The sequence below is a fragment of the Lithobates pipiens genome, unplaced genomic scaffold, assembly GCF_037356315.1.
Source record: "Lithobates pipiens isolate NorthernLeopardFrog02 unplaced genomic scaffold, aLitPip1_a1.2 Scaffold_1, whole genome shotgun sequence".
Lineage (NCBI taxonomy): Eukaryota > Metazoa > Chordata > Amphibia > Anura > Ranidae > Lithobates > Lithobates pipiens.
The window spans coordinates 246,592,623-246,615,717 of NW_027507685.1; the positions used below are offsets into that span (position 1 = coordinate 246,592,623).

A 23,095-nucleotide genomic window follows, 5' to 3' on the forward strand; every position below is an offset into this window, starting at 1 on the left:
TAAATAGTATCTGAAACTATTTCTCATTCACACAGAAAAATATTTTTAACTCCTCCTTTACACAGCTAATTAAATTTTTGGTTAGTGGTCATTTACATATTTAGTTCATTTTTTTTTTTTTTTTTTTTAAATCGTGTGTCTAATCTAGCGAACTACATTTGCAAGAAATAAGAAAGAAAGAACATAAAAGGGTAGTACCGTTATTGCCCGGGACCTTGCCGGCCAAACCGTTTTGGCGTACTAGTGGTTAATTTAGACGCCACTGCTTTCTTCTTGTTTCCTTTACTTGCAAAGATCACAGGAGGGAATTGAACAGCAAGTCATTCTTCTTTATGTGTCTGCAGCGGGCTCCTGTGTCGCACTTAGTCATAAGGCGGAGGATGATGGAGTACTCTGCGAGCTGCAAAGCTTCTCTCTGCGCCATAAAAATCAGACACTCGATTCTTAACTTTTCCTGTAAACTTCCTAAATTCAGAAATTACTGTTGTTCCCTATTATGGCCGGTGCTTGGCTTCTTGCTGGAGTAAGTGCATTGCAGCAGTTTATGTCACCCTTGTTGGGATATTAACTGACTTTCAAGCAGGGGGAGGTTTTCCTCCGAGGCTCCTGGTCAAAAGTGCGTTAACCAATTGTCACCTGCTGATTGTATGGTGGTCACACACGGGTTGGTCATCCATCTGTCAAGTGGTATTCCGTAAGATGGTGAGCTTTAGGTTTAGCACCTGTAAAGCAAGCATTGCAGGGGAGTACTGGGCTGGAATGCAAGGAGGCATTTGCCCCCCAGGCCGGTACTAAGATATGTTGGGGTGGTTGAGATACTTTGGGCCATCTTGATGTTAATCAGAGCAGGGCCTTCAGTCGGTGACAAGTGGCAGTTATCATGTAGCTTAATGACCCTCATTCTAACTTGTGATCAGAGAATCTGCTAGAGGGAAGGCCGATTGTCTATGGTCACCCACATGTTGGTCATCCATCAATGAGGTGGTCTTCCATTGGATTGTGATCTTCAGGTTTAGCATCTGTGAAGTGACCATTGAAGGGAAGGATTGGGCTAGAGAACAAGGAGGCTGTAACCTACCTGGAGATGAAGTCTAAGATGCAGAGGTAGGCCTCTCTTTTACAGCTCTGGCAATGATCCCTGGTAGGGTAACAGGGAAACACAGGAGCACAGAGTGGTGTGAGTGCCTGTAAAGAGTTCCACCAGTAGGTGCAGATGTGCGTTGCACCTGCAGAGGAGGCTGTATAGACTCATATTGCTGAAAGGACCAGGCTGGAGATTGTCTATGGTCACCCACATGTTGGTCATCCATCAATGAGGTGGTCTTCCATTGGACTGTGATCTTCAGGTTTAGCATCTGTGAAGCGACCATTGAAGGGGAGGATTGGGCTGGAGGACAAGGAGGCTGTAACCTACCTGGAGATGAAGTCTAAGATGCAGAGGTAGGCCTCTCTTTTACAGCTCTGACGATGATCCCTGGTAGCGTAACAGGGAAACACAGGAGCACAGAGTGGTGTGAGTGCCTGTAAAGTCTTCCACTAATAGGTGTAGATGTGCATTGCACCTGCAGAGGAGGCTGGATAGACTCACACTGGTGAAAGGGCCAGGCTGGAGATTGTCTATGGTCACCCACATGTTGGTCATCCATCAATGAGGTGGTCTTCCTTTGGATTGTGATCTTCAGGTTTAGCATCTGTGAAGTGACCATTGAAGGGGAGGATTGGGCTGGAGGGCAAAGAGGCTGTAACCTACCTGGTCGGCAACAGAAGATCAGACACAGGAAACGATGTTCAAGAGCGGATAAGACCAAACGACACTGATGTTGTGCAGTATAAATAGTCCGCCTGGTGTCAATGCGCACTTGCGCATTTGTTTGTGCAGTTGGTGCACAAGCACCACCTGCACAGCCATGGGCAAAAGTACTCTGGTTACTTGGCATATGAGGATTCCCATGTCTTTCCTGACAGGGACATTTGTCCCTTGGGCCAGTACTGAGATATGGTGGGGTGGTTGAGTTACATTATACTTATCTAGATGTTGATCAGAGTGGGGTCGGCCATCGTTGACAAATGGTTGCTATTATATTGTTATTAGTTCTTGTTCAGACTTGTAATCTGCTAGATGAGTGTCTGCTAGAGGGAAGGCTACCAGCACCAACTTTCTTTGCACCCAGATCCTTTGCAGGAGATCTTATGACTGGGTACCAAGAGCAGCTGTGCTTTAAGAAAACCCACCTTTCACCCTACCAACTAATCACTGCAACATTTTGCTTGGTATATTTTTTTTAATCCACAGAAATCAGCCATGAAGGGCCTAATTGGTTGAGTTTTCCCCAGGCCAAATGTTCCCAGTCCTCCCCTTACTCCTTATGCATGACTCTTATACCCACCTTTACAACTGCATGTACTTCTTCTTCCTCTGCCTACCGTCAGCACCCAATATTTGTCCTTGATACTTTGAGGGATCATATGCCTTTCAGCACATGATATGGCATACTTCAATAATTAGTCAGGTTGACCTCAAAAGGGCACACCTGATGGTTAAATGTGTATAGTATAGTCGGGCTCAGGTGTGTTTTGACTGACTGCTTTGCTGTCCTCGTGGTAAAGACCCATTCTTTAAGAAAAGTCCAAATAAAAATGATTTTGGCCTATTTAAGATTTTTTTTCCCCAGTAACCTAATTTGAGCAAAATCACCCTTCAACTGCTAAAGCCCCTTTTTCTGGTACCTCTCCTGCCCATTGCTTTTGCATTTTGTTAAAAATAACAGGTTGAACAATACATTTAAAAGGAATATGCATTACAAAATGTCGACTTTTCTTAGTCTTTTATTCTTTTTTGATTTGGCCATACAGCGGTCACCCATAAATTGGGGCTTTAAGTAGAAAAAAAACTGACATTTAAAAGACTTTAGGCCACAAAAAGGTTTATTCCCACCAATGTCCTCCCAGCGCTCTTCAGTGAGCTTCCCCAGATCCAACTTGATCCCAGACTTGAACTTGCGAATAGGCTCCCCAGCTGTCAGAAGCCATGAAATAAGACCAAGACAGAAATGCAGTTAAGTCACACTTAATAATAAAAGTAAAAAGAACAAACGTAGTCAAAACATAGCCAAAGTAAAGTAACCGGAACGGATAGTCAGCCAAGCCAGAAGTCAGGGATCAATGTAGAAAAACAGCAAGCAGGATCTGGAGCCAGAAGGGATGTCAGCAAAGCCAGTCTTGAACAGGATAGCAGGAGATAGTTTCTGTGATTTTGACCAAGGTGAAGGACTGGAAAGCTTAAGTAGGCAGGACTGACTAGCAGGATATCATCAACAGCTGAGTAACTGTGGAGAGATAGGAGCTGGCAATTAGCCGACAGCTGAGTGGCCAGCTTTGAGAAGGAAGGGCTGAGCCCAGCCCTGACACCAGCTAAGCCTTGCTGGGGCCTCGTTGTCTTCCTAAAAGCTTCTTCTAAAGTCCTGCACCAGGGGCAAAGCCCCTGCACAGAGGTCTCCTCCTGCAGGACTGGACCCAGGAACACTGCACCCTGCTGCTCAGGCCTCAGACTATTTTATAGGCTCTCCCACACCCAGGGGCGGATTGACCATTGGGCCACTCGGGCACTGCCCGAAGGGCCCGGAGCCACTAGGGGGCCCCATCAGGGTTGCCAGCCTCAGTAAAACCAGGGACAGTATGTAAAAATCTGCTTTTTTTCCATCTGTCTCTGAAATCTCCCTTACCGACATTCTTTTGGTCTAAAAATCCCGAGATTATAGCTGCCCCACCTCTCCAGTACCTTCTCAGCCAATAGAAACATGTCTGTGTATACTGTGTGTACATGTCTGTGTATACTGTGTGTACATGTATGTGTATACTGTGTGATTGTATACTGTGTGTGTGTATACTGTGTGGCCCCATAATCTCAGATTGCCTGGGGGCCCCATAATCTCCTATTGCCCGGGGGCCCCATGAGTTGTCAGTCCACCCCTGCCCACACCTACTAGGAACACCTCCCCAGGGTTTGGCTGGAGTTCCATAAATATTCAGACTGCATGCCCTGTTCCTCCTCCCACCATGATTCTAGAATCCTCTAGAAAACAGGGGGAAGCAACAGAGTAGCAGCCCATGAAACAATGAGCAGACCTAAACAATCAATGCCCGCTCTTCTAATTACAGTGGAGAAAACTAAACTTACCTAGTGGTCCACCACGTCTATGTTTGTCCCAAGCATTGTTGAATCCATTTACTGTTTACTGACTGACAATAGTCACAGTGTCCATATCCAAATCACATACCAGTTTGTTTATGAACTTGTAGTTGCTCAAAAAAAAAAGGCATACTGGAGACATGGGGGCACCCAGGGTGCAATTAGAGTCATGGGGGCACACTTAAAGACAGAAGTGCATTGAAGACAGAAGGACATAATTGGAGCACCTGGAGACGCAAGGGCTTACAGGTTGTCACAAAGGATGTAGATGGAGGCACAGGGGTGTATTAAGAGACGCAGACAGCAATCAGAGATGCAGGGGGTGCACTGGAGACATAGAAGCATACAAAGAGCATGGGAGACTTGGAGGCACACCTAAAAACAGGAGATGCAAGGGTGTACTGGGAGCACTGTAGTTACAAGGTCATACAGCGTGCATGGACACATGGAGACAAAGATTGTACCTGGAGGCACAGGGGTATATTTGGAGACACAGGCAGCAATCAGAGACACAGGGGGTGCACTGGAGGAACAAGGACGTACTGGAGATTTGGTTTGCACATGTGATGTATGTGGAGACAAAGGAGTGCATTTAGAGACACAGGGAGCACTTGAAGACATAGAGCAGTGATGGCCTTGGCACCCCAGTTGTTTTGGAACTACATTTCCCATGATACTCAACTACACTGCAGAGTGCATGAGCATCATGGGAAATGTAGTTCCAAAACATCTGGGGTGCCAAGGTTCACCATCACTGACATAGAGTGTGCACTGGAGACACTATAGCATACAGGGCACACTGAAGACATGGGGGCAAAGAAGGGTGTAATTGGAAGCATGGGGGCACACTTAGGCAAGAGCACACTGGAGGTACAGGGGCGTACTGGACTCTTCAAATTTCAAGAGCATAGAGAGATGGTTGGCACAAAGGATGCACTTGGAGATACAGAGGATGCACTGGAGACACAGAAGCATACAGGGCACACTGGAGACTTCGGGGAACACGGGGAACTAGGCACTGAAACGCTGAGGCACAAGACAGGCAGAAGTACAGCAACACCGGCAGATGGGGAAGACACAAAGAACACAAGGGACTGGCAGGCAGACAGGGAGGGTACAGGAAAAATTCCACAATGGGGGCTTTGCCTAGGCACAGTTACACATTGCATGAATGCTTCGCTTTGCAGTTTAAAACCATCGCCAATCAGGAAAGATCTCTTATTTCCTGTTGTGTCTACAAAACAGAAAGTTAAAAGAAATCTCACCAATGGGGTTCAACAATTTCCTACTCTATGCAAAAAACAAAAACAAAAAGATTTCACATACACCTTAAAATCATGGTGCCCTTTCCAATTCCTGTGAAGTGTGAATGTTAACGACAGGTCCTCTTAGGCACTTTCCTTTCTTATAATGATCACATCTGACTCTAGAATATTTTGCAATTATATCTTTGTCTTTTTCAATCTTTGTAACTGAACAAGTTGAGAATATAGTGATGGTATATACAATACACATACAATGTCACATCTGCTAAACATTTATAATGTTTTTTCTTTATGAAAAGGCAAATTATCGCAGCTGGGCTCATATAGTCGCCGTTTACACCATTGTGTACAGGAAGACAACTCGTTCCGTTGTTAAATGTTGATTGCATTCCCCCATTGAATAACAAGTTTACAATGCTGACTACCCATTGGTCAGGTATGATGATTAATCTTGAGCTTGTAATAACGTATTCCTCCAATGCCAGATACGAAAAATGACTGGCACCGGCAAAATCACTCAAGGACAGAGGAGAAACGGATTTTATACAGCGTGGAAAACTGCGCCCATTGTGTGTGCCTGTTTTATGTCGCAGCCTTTCATATACATTTCTATACATTTGGCTCGTGTTTATGAGAAAGTGTAAAAAAGGTTTTTATCCAGGACCAGCGCCAACGTTGGATAATTCTGCATCTCATTCCGTACGGCAAATTCTCTTGATCAGTTTTCACTTTGTTAAATGCTTTATATACTGTATAGGGCCTGTTTATAATACGTCAACATTTTTAGGCTAGTGCTAGGCTTTCTTTTCAAACATCCACCACCAAAGCATTAAAAGCCCGTAATCCGTGTTTATTTCCTTAAAAAAGAATCTCATAACATGTTCTGTTTCAAATGCCGCTTTATGCATTGGCATACCTTCGTCTACCCGGACATAATACTTCAACATTTTGAAACTAGTGCTAGGCTTCCTCCTTAACCACCTGCTGACCGCGCTATAGCTAAATGTCAGCTACAGCATGGGCAGCTAGTTCTGGGAGGCCAACATATGATGCCCTCCCCTGCTCACGCTTCTCACACGCCCAGTGGAATTCTTCTTTATACAAAGAACATTTTTGAAAGTACGTTCCTTTTTGATACTTTTTTTTTGTAACCTCTAGACCAGTGATGGCGAACTTTGGCACCCCAGATGTTTTGGAACAACATTTCCCATGATTCTCAACATGAGCATCATGGGAAATATAGTTCCAAAACATCTGGGGTGCCAAGGTTCCCCATCACTGGTCTAGAGAGCATCATGAGAAATGTAGTTCCAAAACATCTGGGGTGGCAAGGTTCGCCATCACTAGTCTAGAGAGCATCATGGGAAATGTAGTACCAAAACATCTGGGGTGGCAAGGTTCGCCATCACTGGTCTAGAGAGCTTTATTGGAAATGTAGTTCCAAAACATCTGGGGTACCAAGGTTCCCCATCACTGGTCTAGAGAGCATCATTGCAAATGTAGTTCCAAAACATCTGGGGTGCCAAGGTTCACCATCACTGGTCTAGAGAGCATCATGGGAAATGTAGTTCCAAAACATCTAGGGTACCAAAGTTCGCCATCACTGCTCTAGACCAATGGCCCCCAAACTGCGGCCTGGGGGCCGCATGTGGCCCTTTGCTTGCCTCTACCAGGCCCTTGGGGCACTATTTCTCTGACACCAATGATGGGTCACCATTGACAGCACAGATGGGGGACTGTTCCTCCCACTGATACCAACAAGGGGCACTATTTCTCAAATTAAAACCAATGATGGAACACTATTGCTCCCACTGATACCAACAAGGGGCAATATTATTCCAAATAAAACTGAGGATGGGGCATTGCTTGCTTCTACTGACCACAGTTCGGCCAGCCCAAAAACTGAAGGACAATAAACTGGCCCTTTGCTTAAAAAGTTTGGAGTCCTCTGCTCTAGACCATAAGGCACAGTATATAGGGATAGAAGAATAATTAATATTTTCTCTTGTTTTGCAGCTAAGAAAGCGGTGGAGGAAGAGGAGGAGAAGAAGCCAATGCTAGCCAAGAAAAAAGTGAAGGAGCTGAGAGTTCTCGACAGCAAAGCAGCCCAAAACCTTTGTAAGTTGTGCGCTACATTCCTGCTACCTTACCAGTACTCTGTAAAATTACAGGATGGAGAATTATGCTGTACAATAGGCAACCAATCAAAATAGTGCTTAGAAAAAATTGAATAAAATTGTATTTCTGATTGCTTGCTTTGGTGTGGAATAGTTGGGGTGAGCTTGGGCTTGTTCAGACCCTAGTCTAAACCAGAGCTTATTTTCTCACAGAATAGGGGCCCTTGTCTCTGCCCCCTACCCTCCTCTGAGCATGTCCCTTGGTTCCGCCCCATACCCCCCTCTGAGCATGTCCCTTGGTTCCGCCCCCTACCCTTCTCTGAGCATGTTTCTTGGTTCCACCCCTACCCTCCTCTGCAATGTCCCTTGGTTCCGCCCCCTATCCTCCTCTGAGCATGTCCCTTGCTTCCACCCCCTACACTCTTCTGAGCATTTCCCTTGGTTCCGCCCCTACCCTCCTATGAGCATGTCCCTTGGTTCTGCCCCATATCCCCCTCTGAGCATGTCCATTGGTTCCGCCCCCTACCCTCCTCTGAGCAGGTTTCTTGGTTCCACCCCTACCCTCCTCTGAGCATGTCCCTTGGTTCCGCCCCCTACACTCTTCTGAGCATGTCCCTTGGTTCCTCCCCTACAGTCCTCTGAGCATATCCCTTGGCTCTGCTCCCTACCCTCCTCTGAGCATATTCCTTGGTTCCACCCCTACCCTCATTTGAGCCCGTCCCTTGGTTCTGCCCCCTACAGTCCTCTGAGTATGTCCCTTGGTTCCCTCCCCATACCCCCTCTGAGCATGTCCCTTGGTTCCGCCCCCTACCCTCCACTGAGAATGTTTTTTGGTTCCGCCATCTACCCTCCTCTGAGCATATCCTTTGGTTCCGCCCCCTACCCTCTGAGCATGTCCCTTGGTTTTGCCCCTACCCTCCTCTAAGCATGTCCCTTGGTTCCGCCCCATACCCCGCTCTGAGCATGTCCCTTGGTTCTGCTCCCTACCCTTCTCTGAGCATGTTTCTTGGTTCCACCCCTACCCTCCTCTGCAATGTCCCTTGGTTCCACCCCCTATCCTCCTCTGAGCATGTCCCTTGCTTCCACCCCCTACACTCTTCTGAGCATTTCCCTTGGTTCCGCCCCTACCCTCCTATGAGCATGTCCCTTGGTTCTGCCCCATATCCCCCTCTGAGCATGTCCCTTGGTTCTGCCCCCTACCCTCCTCTGAGCAGGTTTCTTGGTTCCACCCCTACCCTCCTCTGAGCATGTCCCTTGGTTCCACCCCCTACACTCTTCTGAGCATGTCCCTTGGTTCCTCCCCTACAGTCCTCTGAGCATATCCCTTGGCTCTGCTCCCTACCCTCCTCTGAGCATATTCCTTGGTTCCACCCCTACCCTCATTTGAGCCTGTCCCTTGGTTCTGCCCCCTACAGTCCTCTGAGCATGTCCCTTGGTTCCCTCCCCATACCCACGCTGAGCATGTCCCTTGGTTCCGCCCCCTACAGTCCTCTGAGCATGTCCCTTGGTTCCCTCCCCATACCCACTCTGAGCATGTCCCTTGGTTCCGCCCCCTACCCTCCACTGAGAATGTTTTTTGGTTCCGCCATCTACCCTCCTCTGAGCATATCCTTTGGTTCCGCCCCCTACCCTCTGAGCATGTCCCTTGGTTTTGCCCCTACCCTCCTCTGAGCATGTCCCTTGGCTCTGCCCCCTACCCTCCTCTAAGCATGTCCCTTTGTTTTGCTCCCTTCTCTCCTCTAAACATGACCCTTGGTTACGCCCTCTACCCTCCTCTGAGCACATCCCTTGGTTCTGCCCCCTACCCTCCTCTGAGTATGTCCCTTGGTTCCGCCCCTAACCTCCTCTGAGCATGTCCCTTGGCTCTGCCCCCTACCCTCCTCTAAGCATGTCCCTTGGTTCTGCTCCCTACCCTCCTCTGAGCATGTTACTTTGTTCCATCCCTACCCTCCTCTGAGCATGTCCCTTGGTTCTGCCCCCTACCCTCCTCTGAGCATGTCCCTTGGTTCCGCCCTCTACCCTCCTTTGAGCATGTTTCTTGGTTCCACCCCTACCCTCATTTGAGCCCGTCCCTTGGTTCTGCCCCCTAACCTCCTCTGAGCACATACCTTGGTTCTGCCCCCTACCCTCCTCTGAGCATGTTCCTTGTTTCCACCCCTACCCTCCTCTGAGCATGTCCCTTGGTTATGCCCCCTACCCACCTCCCAGTACTGCCTCAAGTTTCACTTTGTGTTGCTAAATACATTTGTGTGGAATTGGTTCTTGTCTAAAAACAAGAAAAGATGTAAAGTAGATCACCTGGAGCCAGCAACAATAGTCTCCCCCAGCAATAATGGACCCCAGCTAGCAACAATAGACCCACCCTAGCAACAGTAGATCCCACCCCAGCAACAATGGGCCACCCACAACAAAATACCAACCCCCAGCAACATTAGACCCCCCAGCAACAACAGAGTTTACAGAGGCCAGTATCAATAGAAGAAAAGTAATAGCGCTCTCTGCAGGGACAACTCAATCCATACACCAGGTCCACTCACAGGTGCTGAGGCTCAATGTGTCCCACCACACTCCAATGCAACAGTAGTAAGAAGAGCCAGCAACACTGTAATCCTTGAAGTGTCATTTATTGGTACATCAGAGTGGCAGTAAAACAATAAACTGACGTGTTTCGTCAGTAGCCTTAGTCGTAGCTACACTCTGATGTACCAATAAACGACACTTCAAGGATTACAGTGTTGCCGGCTCTTCTTACTCCAGTATCAATAGACCCTCCAGCAGCCAGCGACAATAGACCATTCCTTCAACAGTAGATCCCTACCAGCCACATAAGACCCCCACCAGCAACAATAGGCCCTCACACAAAAACATATCCCCACCAGTGACAATAGATCCCCTGCAGCCAGCCAGCATTAATAGACACTCCAGAACACCCCACACCCATTGCTACTACATACATTCAGTGCTGGAGGTCCCGGAACTGCATTCCCCCACTTTCCCGCTCAAAAAAAGCCCTGGTCTAAACCCTCCAAAAATGAGCCCATCAGGGAGCTGTCACCTATACTGGCCAGTTGTAAGCGAGGCATTCCCACATATACAGTACATGCCCACTGTATATATGTGCGGCTGCAGGGCAGGGAATGCCCCTGCTGCCAATGATTGGCCCAGTACAGGTAACAGCTTCTTGATGGGCTGGCCTAAGATCCAAACATACCGGAGCTTGTCACTAGAGTGGAAGCAGCAGTCTCTCTGCAGAGGCCCAGCATACTCCCTGCTGAGCATAGGTGTCCGCAGCCTACTGCATTAGGGTGTGTACCCTAAAGCTCAAACACACGTGTGTGTCTATATATATATATATATATATATATATATATATATATATATATATATATATATGACCTCCAGCACGTTGATCTCCTTGCTGGCACAGTGAAAGAGGATTGTGTAAACACAGAGCTGGTTTGAGGGAGATCCCATCTTCCTGCTGCCACACCGAATGATAATGCTAATGTGCATGGGGTGATTAGGGAGTGCCCAGGCACACCCGGCATACCCTGTGCGCACGCCTATGCTGCTGAGTCAGAGCTGTGCCTGGAATGCATTTAGCTGGTTTTATCTTAAAGTTCAATTGAGCCTAATATTAATATCTGATTGTCCAATCTCCTTTGGATCTACCAGCAAATGAGTAGTGTTAGATGTAAATGGAGTGGATTGAGTTAAGTAGGTCTTCTCACTCCGCAGTTGTTGGTTAATCTAAAGCAGAGATTTTATTATTTTAAAGTGCACCAAGTCAAATTGGCGGGTAATAGATGTGCTGTGAGGACGAGTGGCCCAACGCAGAGCAAGGCTTAGGAAGAAAATAAAATATTATGTGCAGGCGCCTTGTGAAAGCTGCATTTAGCCCTGCGTATTGGCTTAATAACATTACATTGATCAATCTGACAGCTTATATTATATATTGTTCTTTGCTATTACTCACAGTCATTTCCGTCTTTGCAGTTGCATCTTTATCTGTGCCGACTTTTTGTATTTCTGATCTCCGTTGCGTTATACCTTTCAGCCATCTTCCTGGGATCATTTCGGATGCCTTATGACGAAATCAAGAACATCATTTTAGAAGTAGATGAAGAAAAATTGTCAGAGTCACTAATCCAGGTAATGAATATTAATTAATAAAACAGTGTAATAATAATAATAATAATAATAATAATAATTTATTATTATTATTATTATTATTATTATTATTATTACTATTATTATTATTATTATTATTATTATTATTATTATTATTATTATTATAATGATTAGTAGTAGTAGTCATAGTAGTAATAATAATAATACATTAATAAAATAATTCCTAATGTTTCCTATAAAAAAATAAAAAAATCATGATGTAATCATGAATATTATCATGATTACATTTTATTACACATTATCGTGATTAACATGATATAAAATATTAGCACATTTATGTTTATATTATATATTATTAAAATAATTCTTACTGTCTCCTGGAAATATTTATAATAATAATAATAATAATAATAATAATAATAATAATAATAATTTAATAAAATAATTCTTAATGTTTCCTGGGGAAAATCATTGTTTATATTTTACAGTGAACCTGTGTCCAGGCTGGTGGGCAATTTGGGCTGAAAGGAACCTTGAGCAATCAATGGGCCTACCAGCCCAACAATATCCACAGCTCAAAAGCTATAGTTATGGTTTTCATATGGTTAAAATAGACAATAATACCAAAAGTATTGTGACACCTGCCTTTAGGCACACATGAACTTTAATGACATCCCAATCTTAGTCGGTATTGTTCAACATTGAGTTGGCCCACTCTTTGTAGTTATAACAGCTTCAACTCTTCTGGGAAAGCTGTCTGTAAGGTTTAGGGAGTGTGTCTACAGGAATTTTTGACCATTCTTCCAGAAGCGCATTTGTGAGGTAAGGCACTGATGGGGACGAGAAGGCCTGGCTTGCAGTCTCCGCTCTAATTCATGGCCAAGGTGTTCTATTGGGTTGGGATCAGTTTGGGGATGGCCCCTTCCTGTTTCAACATGACTGAGCAGTAGGGCACAAAGCAAGGTCTATAAAGACATGGATGAGTGCGTTTGGGGTGGTGGAACTTGACTGGTCTGCACAGAGTCCTGACCTCAACCCAATAGAACACCTGTGAGATGAATTAATCGAGTTGAGATCAAGCCAGTCAAGTTTCTCCTCCCCAAACTCGCTCATCCATGTCTTTATGGACCTTGCTTTGTTCACTGGTGCGCAGTCATGTTGGAACAGGAAGGGGCCTTCCCCAAACTGTTCCCACAAAGTTGGGAGCAATGAAATTGTCCAAAATGTCTTGGACTTAAGAGTTCCCTTCACTGGATCTAAGGGGCCAAGCCCAACCCCTGAAAAACAACCCCACACCATAATCCCCCCCATCACCAAATGATTTGGACCAGTGTACAAAGCAAGGTCCATTAAGACCTGGATGAGCGAGTTTGGGGTGGAGGAACTTCACTGTCCTGACCTCAACCCAATAGAACACCTTTGGGATGAATTAGAGTGGAGACAGCGAGCCAGGCCTTCTCGTCCAACATCAGTGCCTGACCTCCCAAATACGCTTCTGGAAGAATGGTCAAACATTCCCATAGACACATTATTTGGGCAGCTTTATTTGTATCTATTTTTAAAAAAAAAATATTGATTCATTATTTGTGTACTGCCATTTTATTATTTGTGTACCGTCATTTTTTGCACAGTCTTTATTTTTTATTTTTATTTTTTTAAGTGAATTTTTTTTTCCTTTTTTCGGGGGTTTAACTAGGGGCATCTACAATTATGCCTCAAAAAGGATGAACGGTGTCTGAGGAGTCCTCCACAGGCAGAGAACAGGAGCTGAAGCCATCTTTACCCTCATATATAGCTCATTCATATTTTTGCAACAGGGAGTTGGTGTCTGTGTGTAAACAGTCATTATTTTGTTTACATAAAAAAAAAGTTTTGCCCATTTTTTCATTACTCTTGGTACAGCTTTTGTATTTTAGTAGGCATATGGTAGCACTAGACCAATTCAAGTTAGCATTTGATTAATCCTAAAGTTACTTCTCATTTGAGGACTTTACTCTACAATTGAGGCACAGTAAAAGATGACCTAGTTGTGGTCAATCAATGGCAGTCAATGGACCACCCAACAGTCATTCCCTTTGCATGAGTAAAGTTATGAGTGTCCAGTACAAATGGTCAACTAGTTTCAAGTTGATTTTAAAAGTTTATTGAGTAAAATACAGAAAACATGTTTCGGGGAAAGGCCTTCCCTTCTTCACACTTAATTGTATGGTGTGTGATTAAATCTACAGCCATTGTATTGAGTTTGGTTTGGATTTAATCTCACAGCATACGGTTAAGCCTTGGCTGTAATTTACTCAATAGATTTTTCAAACCAAATTAAATAAATAAAAAATATAATAAATAAATAATACAATTAAAAGTTGCTTGACCAATTGTACCAAGACCTCCTCAATTTTACTAATAAAAACACCTCGATGGAAGTCGTTCCTATTTCCTCCGTAGAATGCCACTTGGTGCAGCACTTGTATTTACCGAACTCAGTAGGCGCATAGTAGTGCTGGAGCAATCCAAGTTAGCGTTTGATTGACCATTGACCACTCAACAGATATTTTATTTTCATGAGTAATGTGAAGAGTCTCCAATATAAATAATCGGCTAGTTTTAAGCTTATTATAAAGTTTATTGAATAAAAGACAGACAACGTGTTTCGGGGAAGGGCCACCCTTTCTTTAGACTTAATTGTATGGTGTGTGATTATCATCCAAAGACATTTTATTGAATCTGGTCTGGATTTAATCTCACACCATGGGGTTAAGCCCTGGTTGTAATTTACTCAATAAACTTTTCAAACCAAATTAAATAAATATGTAAAAATAAATGTAAAAAATAAATAAATCGAAAGTTACTTGATCATGTGCACCAGGCGCTCCTAACGTTTACTCGTGAAAACACCCTGATGGAAGTAGTTTCCCTTTGCCCAGAAGAACGCCACTGTTGGTACAGCCCTTGTATTTCCCAAACTTAGTAGGCATATGGTAGCGTTAGAGCAATCCAAGTCAGCCTTTGATTAATCCTAAAGTGACTTTCCCTTTGAGGACGTTACTCTACAATGAAGGCACAGTAAAAGGTGACCCAGTTGTGGTCAATCAATGACAGTGAATGGACCACCCAACAGATATTTAATTTTCATGAGTAATGTGAAGAGCCTCCAATACAAACTATCAACTAGTTTCAAGCTGATATTAAAGTTTATTGAATAAAAGACAGACAACATGTTTTGGGGAAGGGCCGCCCTTTCTTCACACCTAATTGTATGGTGTGTGATTACATACAAAGCCATTTTATTGAATCTGGTCTGGATTTAATCTCACACTATACAGCTTTAATTTACTCAATAAACTTTTTAAATAAAAAAAAAATCAAATAAATAATAAATATTAATAAAAAAATAAAACTTAAAAATCCTAAAGTTACTTCCCCTTTGAGGACTTCACTCTACAATGAAGGCATGGTAAATGGTGACCCAGTTGTGGTCAATCATTGGCAGTCAATGGACCGCTTAACAGATATTTCATTTTCATGAGTAATGTGAAGAGCCTCTAATACAAATGATCGACTAGTTTTAAGCTTATTTTAAAGTTTTATTGAATAAAAGACAGACAACATGTTTCGGGGAAGGGTCATCCTTTCTTCATATCTAATTGTATGGTGTGTGATTACATCCAACGACAGTTTATTGAATCTGGTCTGGATTTAATCTCACACCATGGGGTTAAGCCCTGGTTGTAATTTACTCAATAAACTTTTCAAACCAAATTAAATAAATATGTAAAAATAAATGTAAAATAAAATAAAATTGAAAGTTACTTGATCATTTGTACCAGGCGTTCCTAACGTTTACTTGTGAAAACACTGTGATGGAAGTAGTTTCCAAGAAGAACGCCACTGTTGGTACAGCCCTTGTATTTCCCAAACATAGTAGGCATATGGTAGTGCTGGAGCAATCCAAGTTAGTCTTTGATTAATCCTAAAGTTACTTCCCCTTTGAGGATGTTGCTCTACAATGAAGGCACGGTAAAAGGTGACCCAGTTGTGGTCAATCAATGACAGTGAATGGACTACCCAACAGATATTTCATTTTCATGAGTAATGTGAAGAGCCTCCGATACAAATGATCAACTAGTTTCAAGCTGATTTTAAAGTTTATGGAATAAAAGACAGACAACATGTTTCGGGGAAGGGCCGCCCTTTCTGCAAACATAATTGTATGGTGTGTGATTACATCCAAAGCCATTTTATTGAATCTGGTCTGGATTTAATCTCACACTATACGGCTTTAATTTATTCAATAAACTTTTCAAATCAAAAATAAAATCAAATAAATAAATAGAAATAAAAAAAAAAATGTAAAAATCCTAAAGTTACTTTCCCTTTGAGGACGTTACAATGGAAGTTGTTTTTTCTTTCCTCCGGAGAATGCCACAGCCTCACGTTTTTCCAAAAGTTCCTTCCCCTCTGGGCAGACACTTGCGGCTTCATTCCAGTTTACGTTTCGGGGAAAGGCCACCCTTTCTTTAGACTTAATTGTAAGGTGTGTGATTACATCCAAAACCATTTTATTGAATCTGGTCTGGATTTAATCTCACACTATACGGCTGTAATTTACTCAATAAACTTTTCAAATAGAAAATCAAATAAAAAATACTTATTAATAAAAAATAAAATAAAACTTTAAAATCCTAAAGTTACTGACCATTTGAGGACGTTACTCTACAATGAAGGCACGGTAAAAGGTGACGCAGTTGTGGTCAATCAATGGCAGTCAATGGACCACTTAACAGATATTTCATTTTCATGAGTAATGTGAAAAGCCTCTGATACAAATAAACTAGTTTCAAGCTGATTTTAAAGTTTATTGAATAAAAGACAGACAATATGTTTCGGGGAAGGGCTGCCCTTTTTTTAGACTTAAAGCGGGAGTAAACCCAGTTTCAAAAAACATTTACATTCCCGGCATGCCGGAAATGCTACCTTTCACATTGGTTGTGCTCTCAACCAAACTTTCAAACCATCCAATGGCTGATGTCATAACTGATCACATGTGCAGCATTATGGCAGTTGAAGAATTATTAGAGGCCAAGATGGCAGCTTCCTTGACTGAAAACAATAGGAGGGTTTACTTCCACTTTAATTGTAAGGTGTGTGATTACATCCAAAACCATTTTATTGAATCTGGTCTGGATTTAATCTCACACTATACGGCTGTAATTTACTCAATAAACTTTTAAAATCCAAAATCAAATAGAAAAATACATAAATAGAAATAAAAAATAAACAAAACGTAAAAATCCTAAAGTTACTTCCCGTTTGAGGATGTTACTCTACAATGAAGGCATGGTAAATAGTGAACCAGTTGTGGTCAGTCAGTGACAGTGAATGGACCACGCAACAGATATTTCATTTTCATAGTAATGAAAGAGTAATGAAGAGCCTACGATACAAATGATCAACTAGTTTCATGCTGATTTTAAAGTTTATTGAATAAAAGACAGACAACCTGTTTTGGGGAAAGGCCGCCCTTTCTTTAGACTTAATTGTATGGTGTGTGATTACATCCAAAGCCATTTTATTGAATCTGGTCTGAATTTAATCTCACACTATACAGCTGTAATTTATTAAATAAACTTTTCAACTCAAAAATCAAATAAAAAAATAAATAAATAGAAATAAAAAAATAAATAAAACTTAAAATCCTAACGTTACTTCCCCTTGAGGACGTTACAATGGAAGTTGTTTTTTTGTTCCTCCGGAGAATGCCACAGCCTCACGTTTTTCCAAAAAGTTCCTTCCCTCTGGGCAAACACTTGCGGCTTTAGTCCAGTTTACTTTTCCTGTTGCCAAGCTTCACCATTTTTTTTTTCCAGTTCAGAATGAAAAGGAATCAGATAGATGAAGGTAATTAAATTGTCAAACTGACAGCAATGGACTATATTTTAGTGATAACTTGTTTCATCTTAGATGGGAAAAAAAAGAAAAGAAAATCAATTACTTTGTCTTGTGCGCAGCATGTGGAATTCACAAAGTGCTTTATGTAGCTGCACTATCTGTATCTTATTACTCTCTGCCCTGCTTTATGCCCAGTAATTGGCTGTTTTCAATAACTGATGCGCGTTTCCATTACTTGGACGGATTTGAGGATCGTAATGGACATAAGTGCGCTGTTTTCTGCTGATAAATAAGCTGCGTGCCGCGCGCGCTCGGCGGGGAGGGGGGGGGGTGGAACGGCCGTTGCTGTTAGTCTTTTAACATTAAAGGGAATCGGGTCCCCATCTATTTTCCATTTTTTCTTTTGTCATTTTAAACAGTTTACTGTTTCCTAACTTTTCCTGGTTATTGCAGAGGTTATTTCACGAATGCGTTTGCCCCTTTGAGCATTCGCCGTCGCTTTCCTTCTCCTATTGTTTATTGCGTCCTGCTTTCTACAGATGAGAAGTAGAAAGTGTATGCTTGTATTTTAAAGTTGACCTGCCATTAAGTTTACACATCTCCGTAAGTAAATTGCAGACTTGTCACGATATACAGTAGCGGTATCTTTTTTTTTTTTTTTTTTTTTTTTTAGGAATAATCCTAACTTTTATCATTTTAACTGTCTGCGACTCGCCGCAACAGGTCGGCTCGTACAAGCACAATCACGTACCTGTACATTGGTGGCTTTCTTCCGGAAAGACTGTGCTGTCTTACGCTGCAGCGCAAGCCCTGCCCAATGATTTATAGCTGGCGCCCCGCTGATTGGCTAAGCGAGTGACAAAATAGAGCTATGTGTTGGTCAAAAACACAGAGCTCTCTACAGACAGCAGCAATGTTCCATTTATTTATGTTCCATTTATTTTTTTTATTTTTTCTCTGGCGCATTGCATAGTAAAAGCAGCACACTGTACACTCGATAAACATTGTTGGCCACACATTTAACCCCATTAATTGCCCTAGATATTGACCCCTTCCCAGCCGGTGTCATTAGTACAATGACAGTGTACATTTATTTGGGTGATTGAAGAGGAGCGCCCCATGTCCAAAAAGAGAAAAGTCTCACTTGATGAATTTTATAGTTATTTATTAGAGATAAAAATAAACAAGTAGAGCCAACACTTTTCGGGGGAATTGCCTCCTCCTTCTTCAGGGCTGTATTTCTTGAAGAGTGGTTACATTTTGAGAGGGTTAAAGCGGAGTACCACTTATTTTTTTTTAAGTCAGCAGCTACAAATACTGCAGTTGCTGACTTTTAAAATAAGGACACTTCCCTGTCCAGGGTGCCCGCGATGTCGGCACCCGAAGCTGGCCCATCCCTCGGCTCTCGGATGGAGGCGCCGCCATCTTCGGTAAGGGAATCAGGTTCCCTACTGCGCATGTGCGACCCGCGCTGCGTGATCCCACTGGTCCCTGCTGTCACCTGGGACCCGTGTGTCTCCTAGAAGACAGTGGGGGGGGGGGCGGAAAATTTTTCTGAAATTATCACTAAACTTAAACAGCTTTTTCATAAAAACTGTAAAAGATATCAAACTGAAAGGATATAGCCAGATAGCTGAATATTTTGTGAACATTTTAAAGTTTGGCGTCTGGAGGTGAAATTATAAATGATCTGAAACTTTTGGCAGCCGAAGAAGATTTTACGGATTTTAAGCATGCTCTCATTAACTTCAATGTTAAAAAAAAGTGTTAAAAAGCTTAATATTTTAAAAAGTATAAATAGTAGAAAAAATAATTGAAGAAGAGCACACATCAGCTGAAAGAGCTGAACGTTTTAAAAGTTGAATGGCTTTAATAGCTGAAAGTATGCAGAAGTTCCACAGACCAAAAAACGTACAGAATAATAAAATTTAAAAGATGATGATTAATAAATAAAAAAAACAAATAACAATAGTGGGACTGCTGAAGCATTCCCACTAATTAGGGCTGATCACTGTATTAGTGTTGCGGGTGATGTCAGTTAGTCAGTTCACCTCCAGTATCAGTTAGTGTCAGATTGCCTACCGCAATATAATAGTCCCCATAGGCGTGCGCAGGGGGTGTGCCTAACTACTATGTGCCAATTCCCCTTTCTGCCCAGGCATCCCCCCTTGTCGACCTCCCTGCCCCGCAATGCTGCTGGCTTCCCTCCTTTCCTCTCCCACTGGCTGCTGCAGGGGATATTTCAGGATGGAGAATGAGAGAAGGAGGTAGTAAATATGTCATTTACTGGCCTCTTCCTTTTCTAAATGAACACGGTGAACACACTCACTCACTGTGCCTATTCATAACCAAAGCATAGTAAATTGTGTTTACTATGCTTCAGTTTATGTATTAACATGAAGACGCTCAGCACAGAGCACTTCCCATGTATTCCCTGTCCAGTGCAGCTGAGGCTGCAGAGAAAGGCATGGGTATCTATCTACATCTATCTATCTATCTATCTATCTATCTATCTATATATTTATATATATATATATATATATATATATATATATCTTGTTTTATAGCAGTAAGTGGAATATATATATATATATATATATACACTCAAAAATATATATATCTATATATATATATATATATATATATATATATATATATATATATATATATATATATATTGTTTTATAGCAGTAAGTGGAATATATATATATATATATATATATACTCAAAAAAAAAAATATATATATATATATATATATATATATATATATATACCCAGTGGTGATCAAATACCACCAAAGAAAAGCTCTGTTTGCGTGAAAAAAATTATATCAATTTTATTTGGGCACAGCATTGCATGACCGTGCAATCACCAGTTAATGGCCGGGTTATAAAGTGGGTAGAATCTTCTGGAGTGGATAGTATTTTTTCCTTTTTAGTTTGTAGAATATTTTAAAAAAGAATACTTTTAGAGGACTGCAGAACAAAGCAAACAAACATTTATATTTATTTATGATTCATGTACATTCAAATTAGTAAGTTAAAAGAAAAAAAAAAAAACAGAAATAACTGTGATGCTGTGAAAAACATTAAAAATGCTCAGAAGTTACAAAACACTTTTCAGTCATTTTGTAGCATTTTTTCCTTCTTTTAAAGTTTTTTCTTTTTTCTTTTTTTTTCATTCAGCCGCATTTTAAGTATTTTGCTTCTTTTATCAAATGGAAAAAGCCAGCATGCATCCCTCACCCAAGCGCTGTGATTAAATTCTTAATCTTAACACTTAATCACACTTTTAAGAGCAGTTGAGAAGCTGTAAAAAAAATAAAATAAGAAAGAATTACTTTGAAGAGCAGAAATTTCATGTCTCAAGATTTGATATAAAAATATAAAATGGGAACAAGGAAAAATGTCTGAGAACGCTCAAGTTGACACCTACGTGTAGGTGAGATTGTTCACCGGCGGTAGCCAGACAATGGAGGCAAAGTTTAAAAGAACAAAAAGTTTAACTGAGAGTGACATTTTTTTATTTTGCTTTGAAGGGCTATTCTGGTGTCTAACGTTTTATTGTTTTACAGGAGTACAAAAGCACCAAGGCTACTGCACTGTATTGTGTAGGTGAAGAACAAAAAAAAATGCTGTCATTGTTGAATGTAAAATTCTGCTTAGGTGTCCTCCCACAGCCTGAATTGGTGGGTTAAAGGACCTTTGTACAATTGTCCTTCAATCCAAGGGTTCTCAATTGTCCTTCAATCCAAGGGTTCTCTATTGTCCTTCAATCCAAGGGTTCTCCATTGTCCTTCAATCCAAGGGTTCTCCATTGTCCTTCAATCCAAGGGTTCTCCATTGTCCTTCAATCCAAGGGTTCTTAATTGTCCTTCAATCCAAGGGTTCTCCATTGTCCTTCAATCCAAGGGTTCTCCATTGTCCTTCAATCCAAGGGTTCTTAATTGTCCTTCAATCCAAGGGTTCTCCATTGTCCTTCAATCCAAGGGTTCTCAATTGTCCTTCAATCAAAGAGTTCTCAATTGTCCTTCCATCCAAGAGTTCTCAATTTTGGCAAGACCAGAGCACTGTAAATTCTTTCAAAAACATTCTGTAGCGGCCACAACCTTTGCTGTGTGGCCTTGATTTGTTGGGCTTACCAATTACCTTCTCCTGGCCTGCTCCTCCGCGTCTCCGGTTCCCAGGGTTGATACCCAACGACTTGTACACTGACACAGATGAAGTCCTTTCAAAAAGGTTTTATTTTGCAGTAGAAATTTTACAAAACACAGTCTCTTAGGGAACAGAGGGCACGGGTGAAGAACTCAGGCACCTTGAACTGCAGGTTTAACACAGTCTCTATTTCCACCCAGAGAGTAGCCATTCGCAGCTGGGTACTTCAAGACTGAACAGATCTCTAGCCAGAGATCATGGCAGTCAGCACGTTGACTCAAAACTTGAACAATAAACTGAGAATATACAGGAACCTTTTTGCAACCATACCTGGAACGTTTCCCGCTTCCTTTGTGGTACTGGAATAGTGTGGACTCGTCAATGTCCTTCCCAACTCAGTAACCAGGCACTTCTCAGGATGCCACTTGCTGGCTCTCCTCCGAAGAGTCCTCCCCCGGTCACTTCCATGAGCTGTGGTTTCCCTCCAAGCCGAGAGCACACCCGGACACTTGAATCCTCCCTCAGTTACAGCGCCTCGGACCAGCCGGTTCCGAGACTCGGGAACGGATGGATCCCTACCCCAGACCAGACAGGTCTATCAGGGGCCACTGACAGGAACATGTTGCTGGATACTGAACACCCCATGACCGGGACCCCTCGCGGGGCTACCCCAGTCCTGGAACCAGAACAGACCACACGGGTCTCACGAATAACTCCGGAACCCTGAACACGTCACCCACACCTGTTTAAGTACCCCCTCCCAGACTCCTAAGCGGTCCCCGGCACTCCCGCTGATTGGCTCCGAGAGGGCGGATACCAAAACATCCAACCAGACTAGGTTCTAGCCTGTCATGTGCACCTCACCGTTCACATGACCAGGCAGAACTTCTAAACTCATCCTGGCCAGACTGGTGTTAGGCCTACCTACAATAATTAACCCTCAGAACCTTTATTGTCCTGAGGTCAAAAACTAAATTTACAATGCGTGTGACATTTGATCCCAAATGTCATCCTCTACAATTCCATGCTCCAACAATATAAAAATCCATGCATTTAAAGTATCAGAATGAAGAATATGTGTTTAAAATGTATTAATAGCCCCCAGTCATAGGTGTCCATTGGATAGTCCCCCCCCCCCATTGGAAGAATACCCCCCTAAATCATTAGTAGTTGTGTGACCACCATTTAGATATTTGTTCCCAAATCATTGATGTCATGGGAATAGTGGCCTCCATGGAAGAATAGCTCTCCAAATCATTGGTGTCAGTGGTATAATGGCCACCCAGGAAAGAATAGCTCCCAAAAATAATTGGTGTCAGCGGAATAGTGGCCACAAGGAAAGCATAGAGCCC

The 23,095-nt window shown here is 42.5% G+C and overlaps 1 protein-coding gene across 3 annotated transcripts in view; it reads left to right on the forward strand.

The window, feature by feature from the left end:
* DIAPH2 (diaphanous related formin 2) overlaps positions 1-23,095 on the forward strand; it is a 1,637,420-nt gene that overhangs the window by 767,622 nt on the left and 846,703 nt on the right. For all 3 annotated transcript variants that reach the window (XM_077484914.1, XM_077484903.1, XM_077484922.1), the window contains 2 exons: positions 7,471-7,572; positions 11,629-11,723. In XM_077484914.1, coding sequence (XP_077341040.1) covers positions 7,471-7,572; positions 11,629-11,723 — 197 coding nt within the window. The remainder of the gene's footprint in view (positions 1-7,470; positions 7,573-11,628; positions 11,724-23,095) is intronic.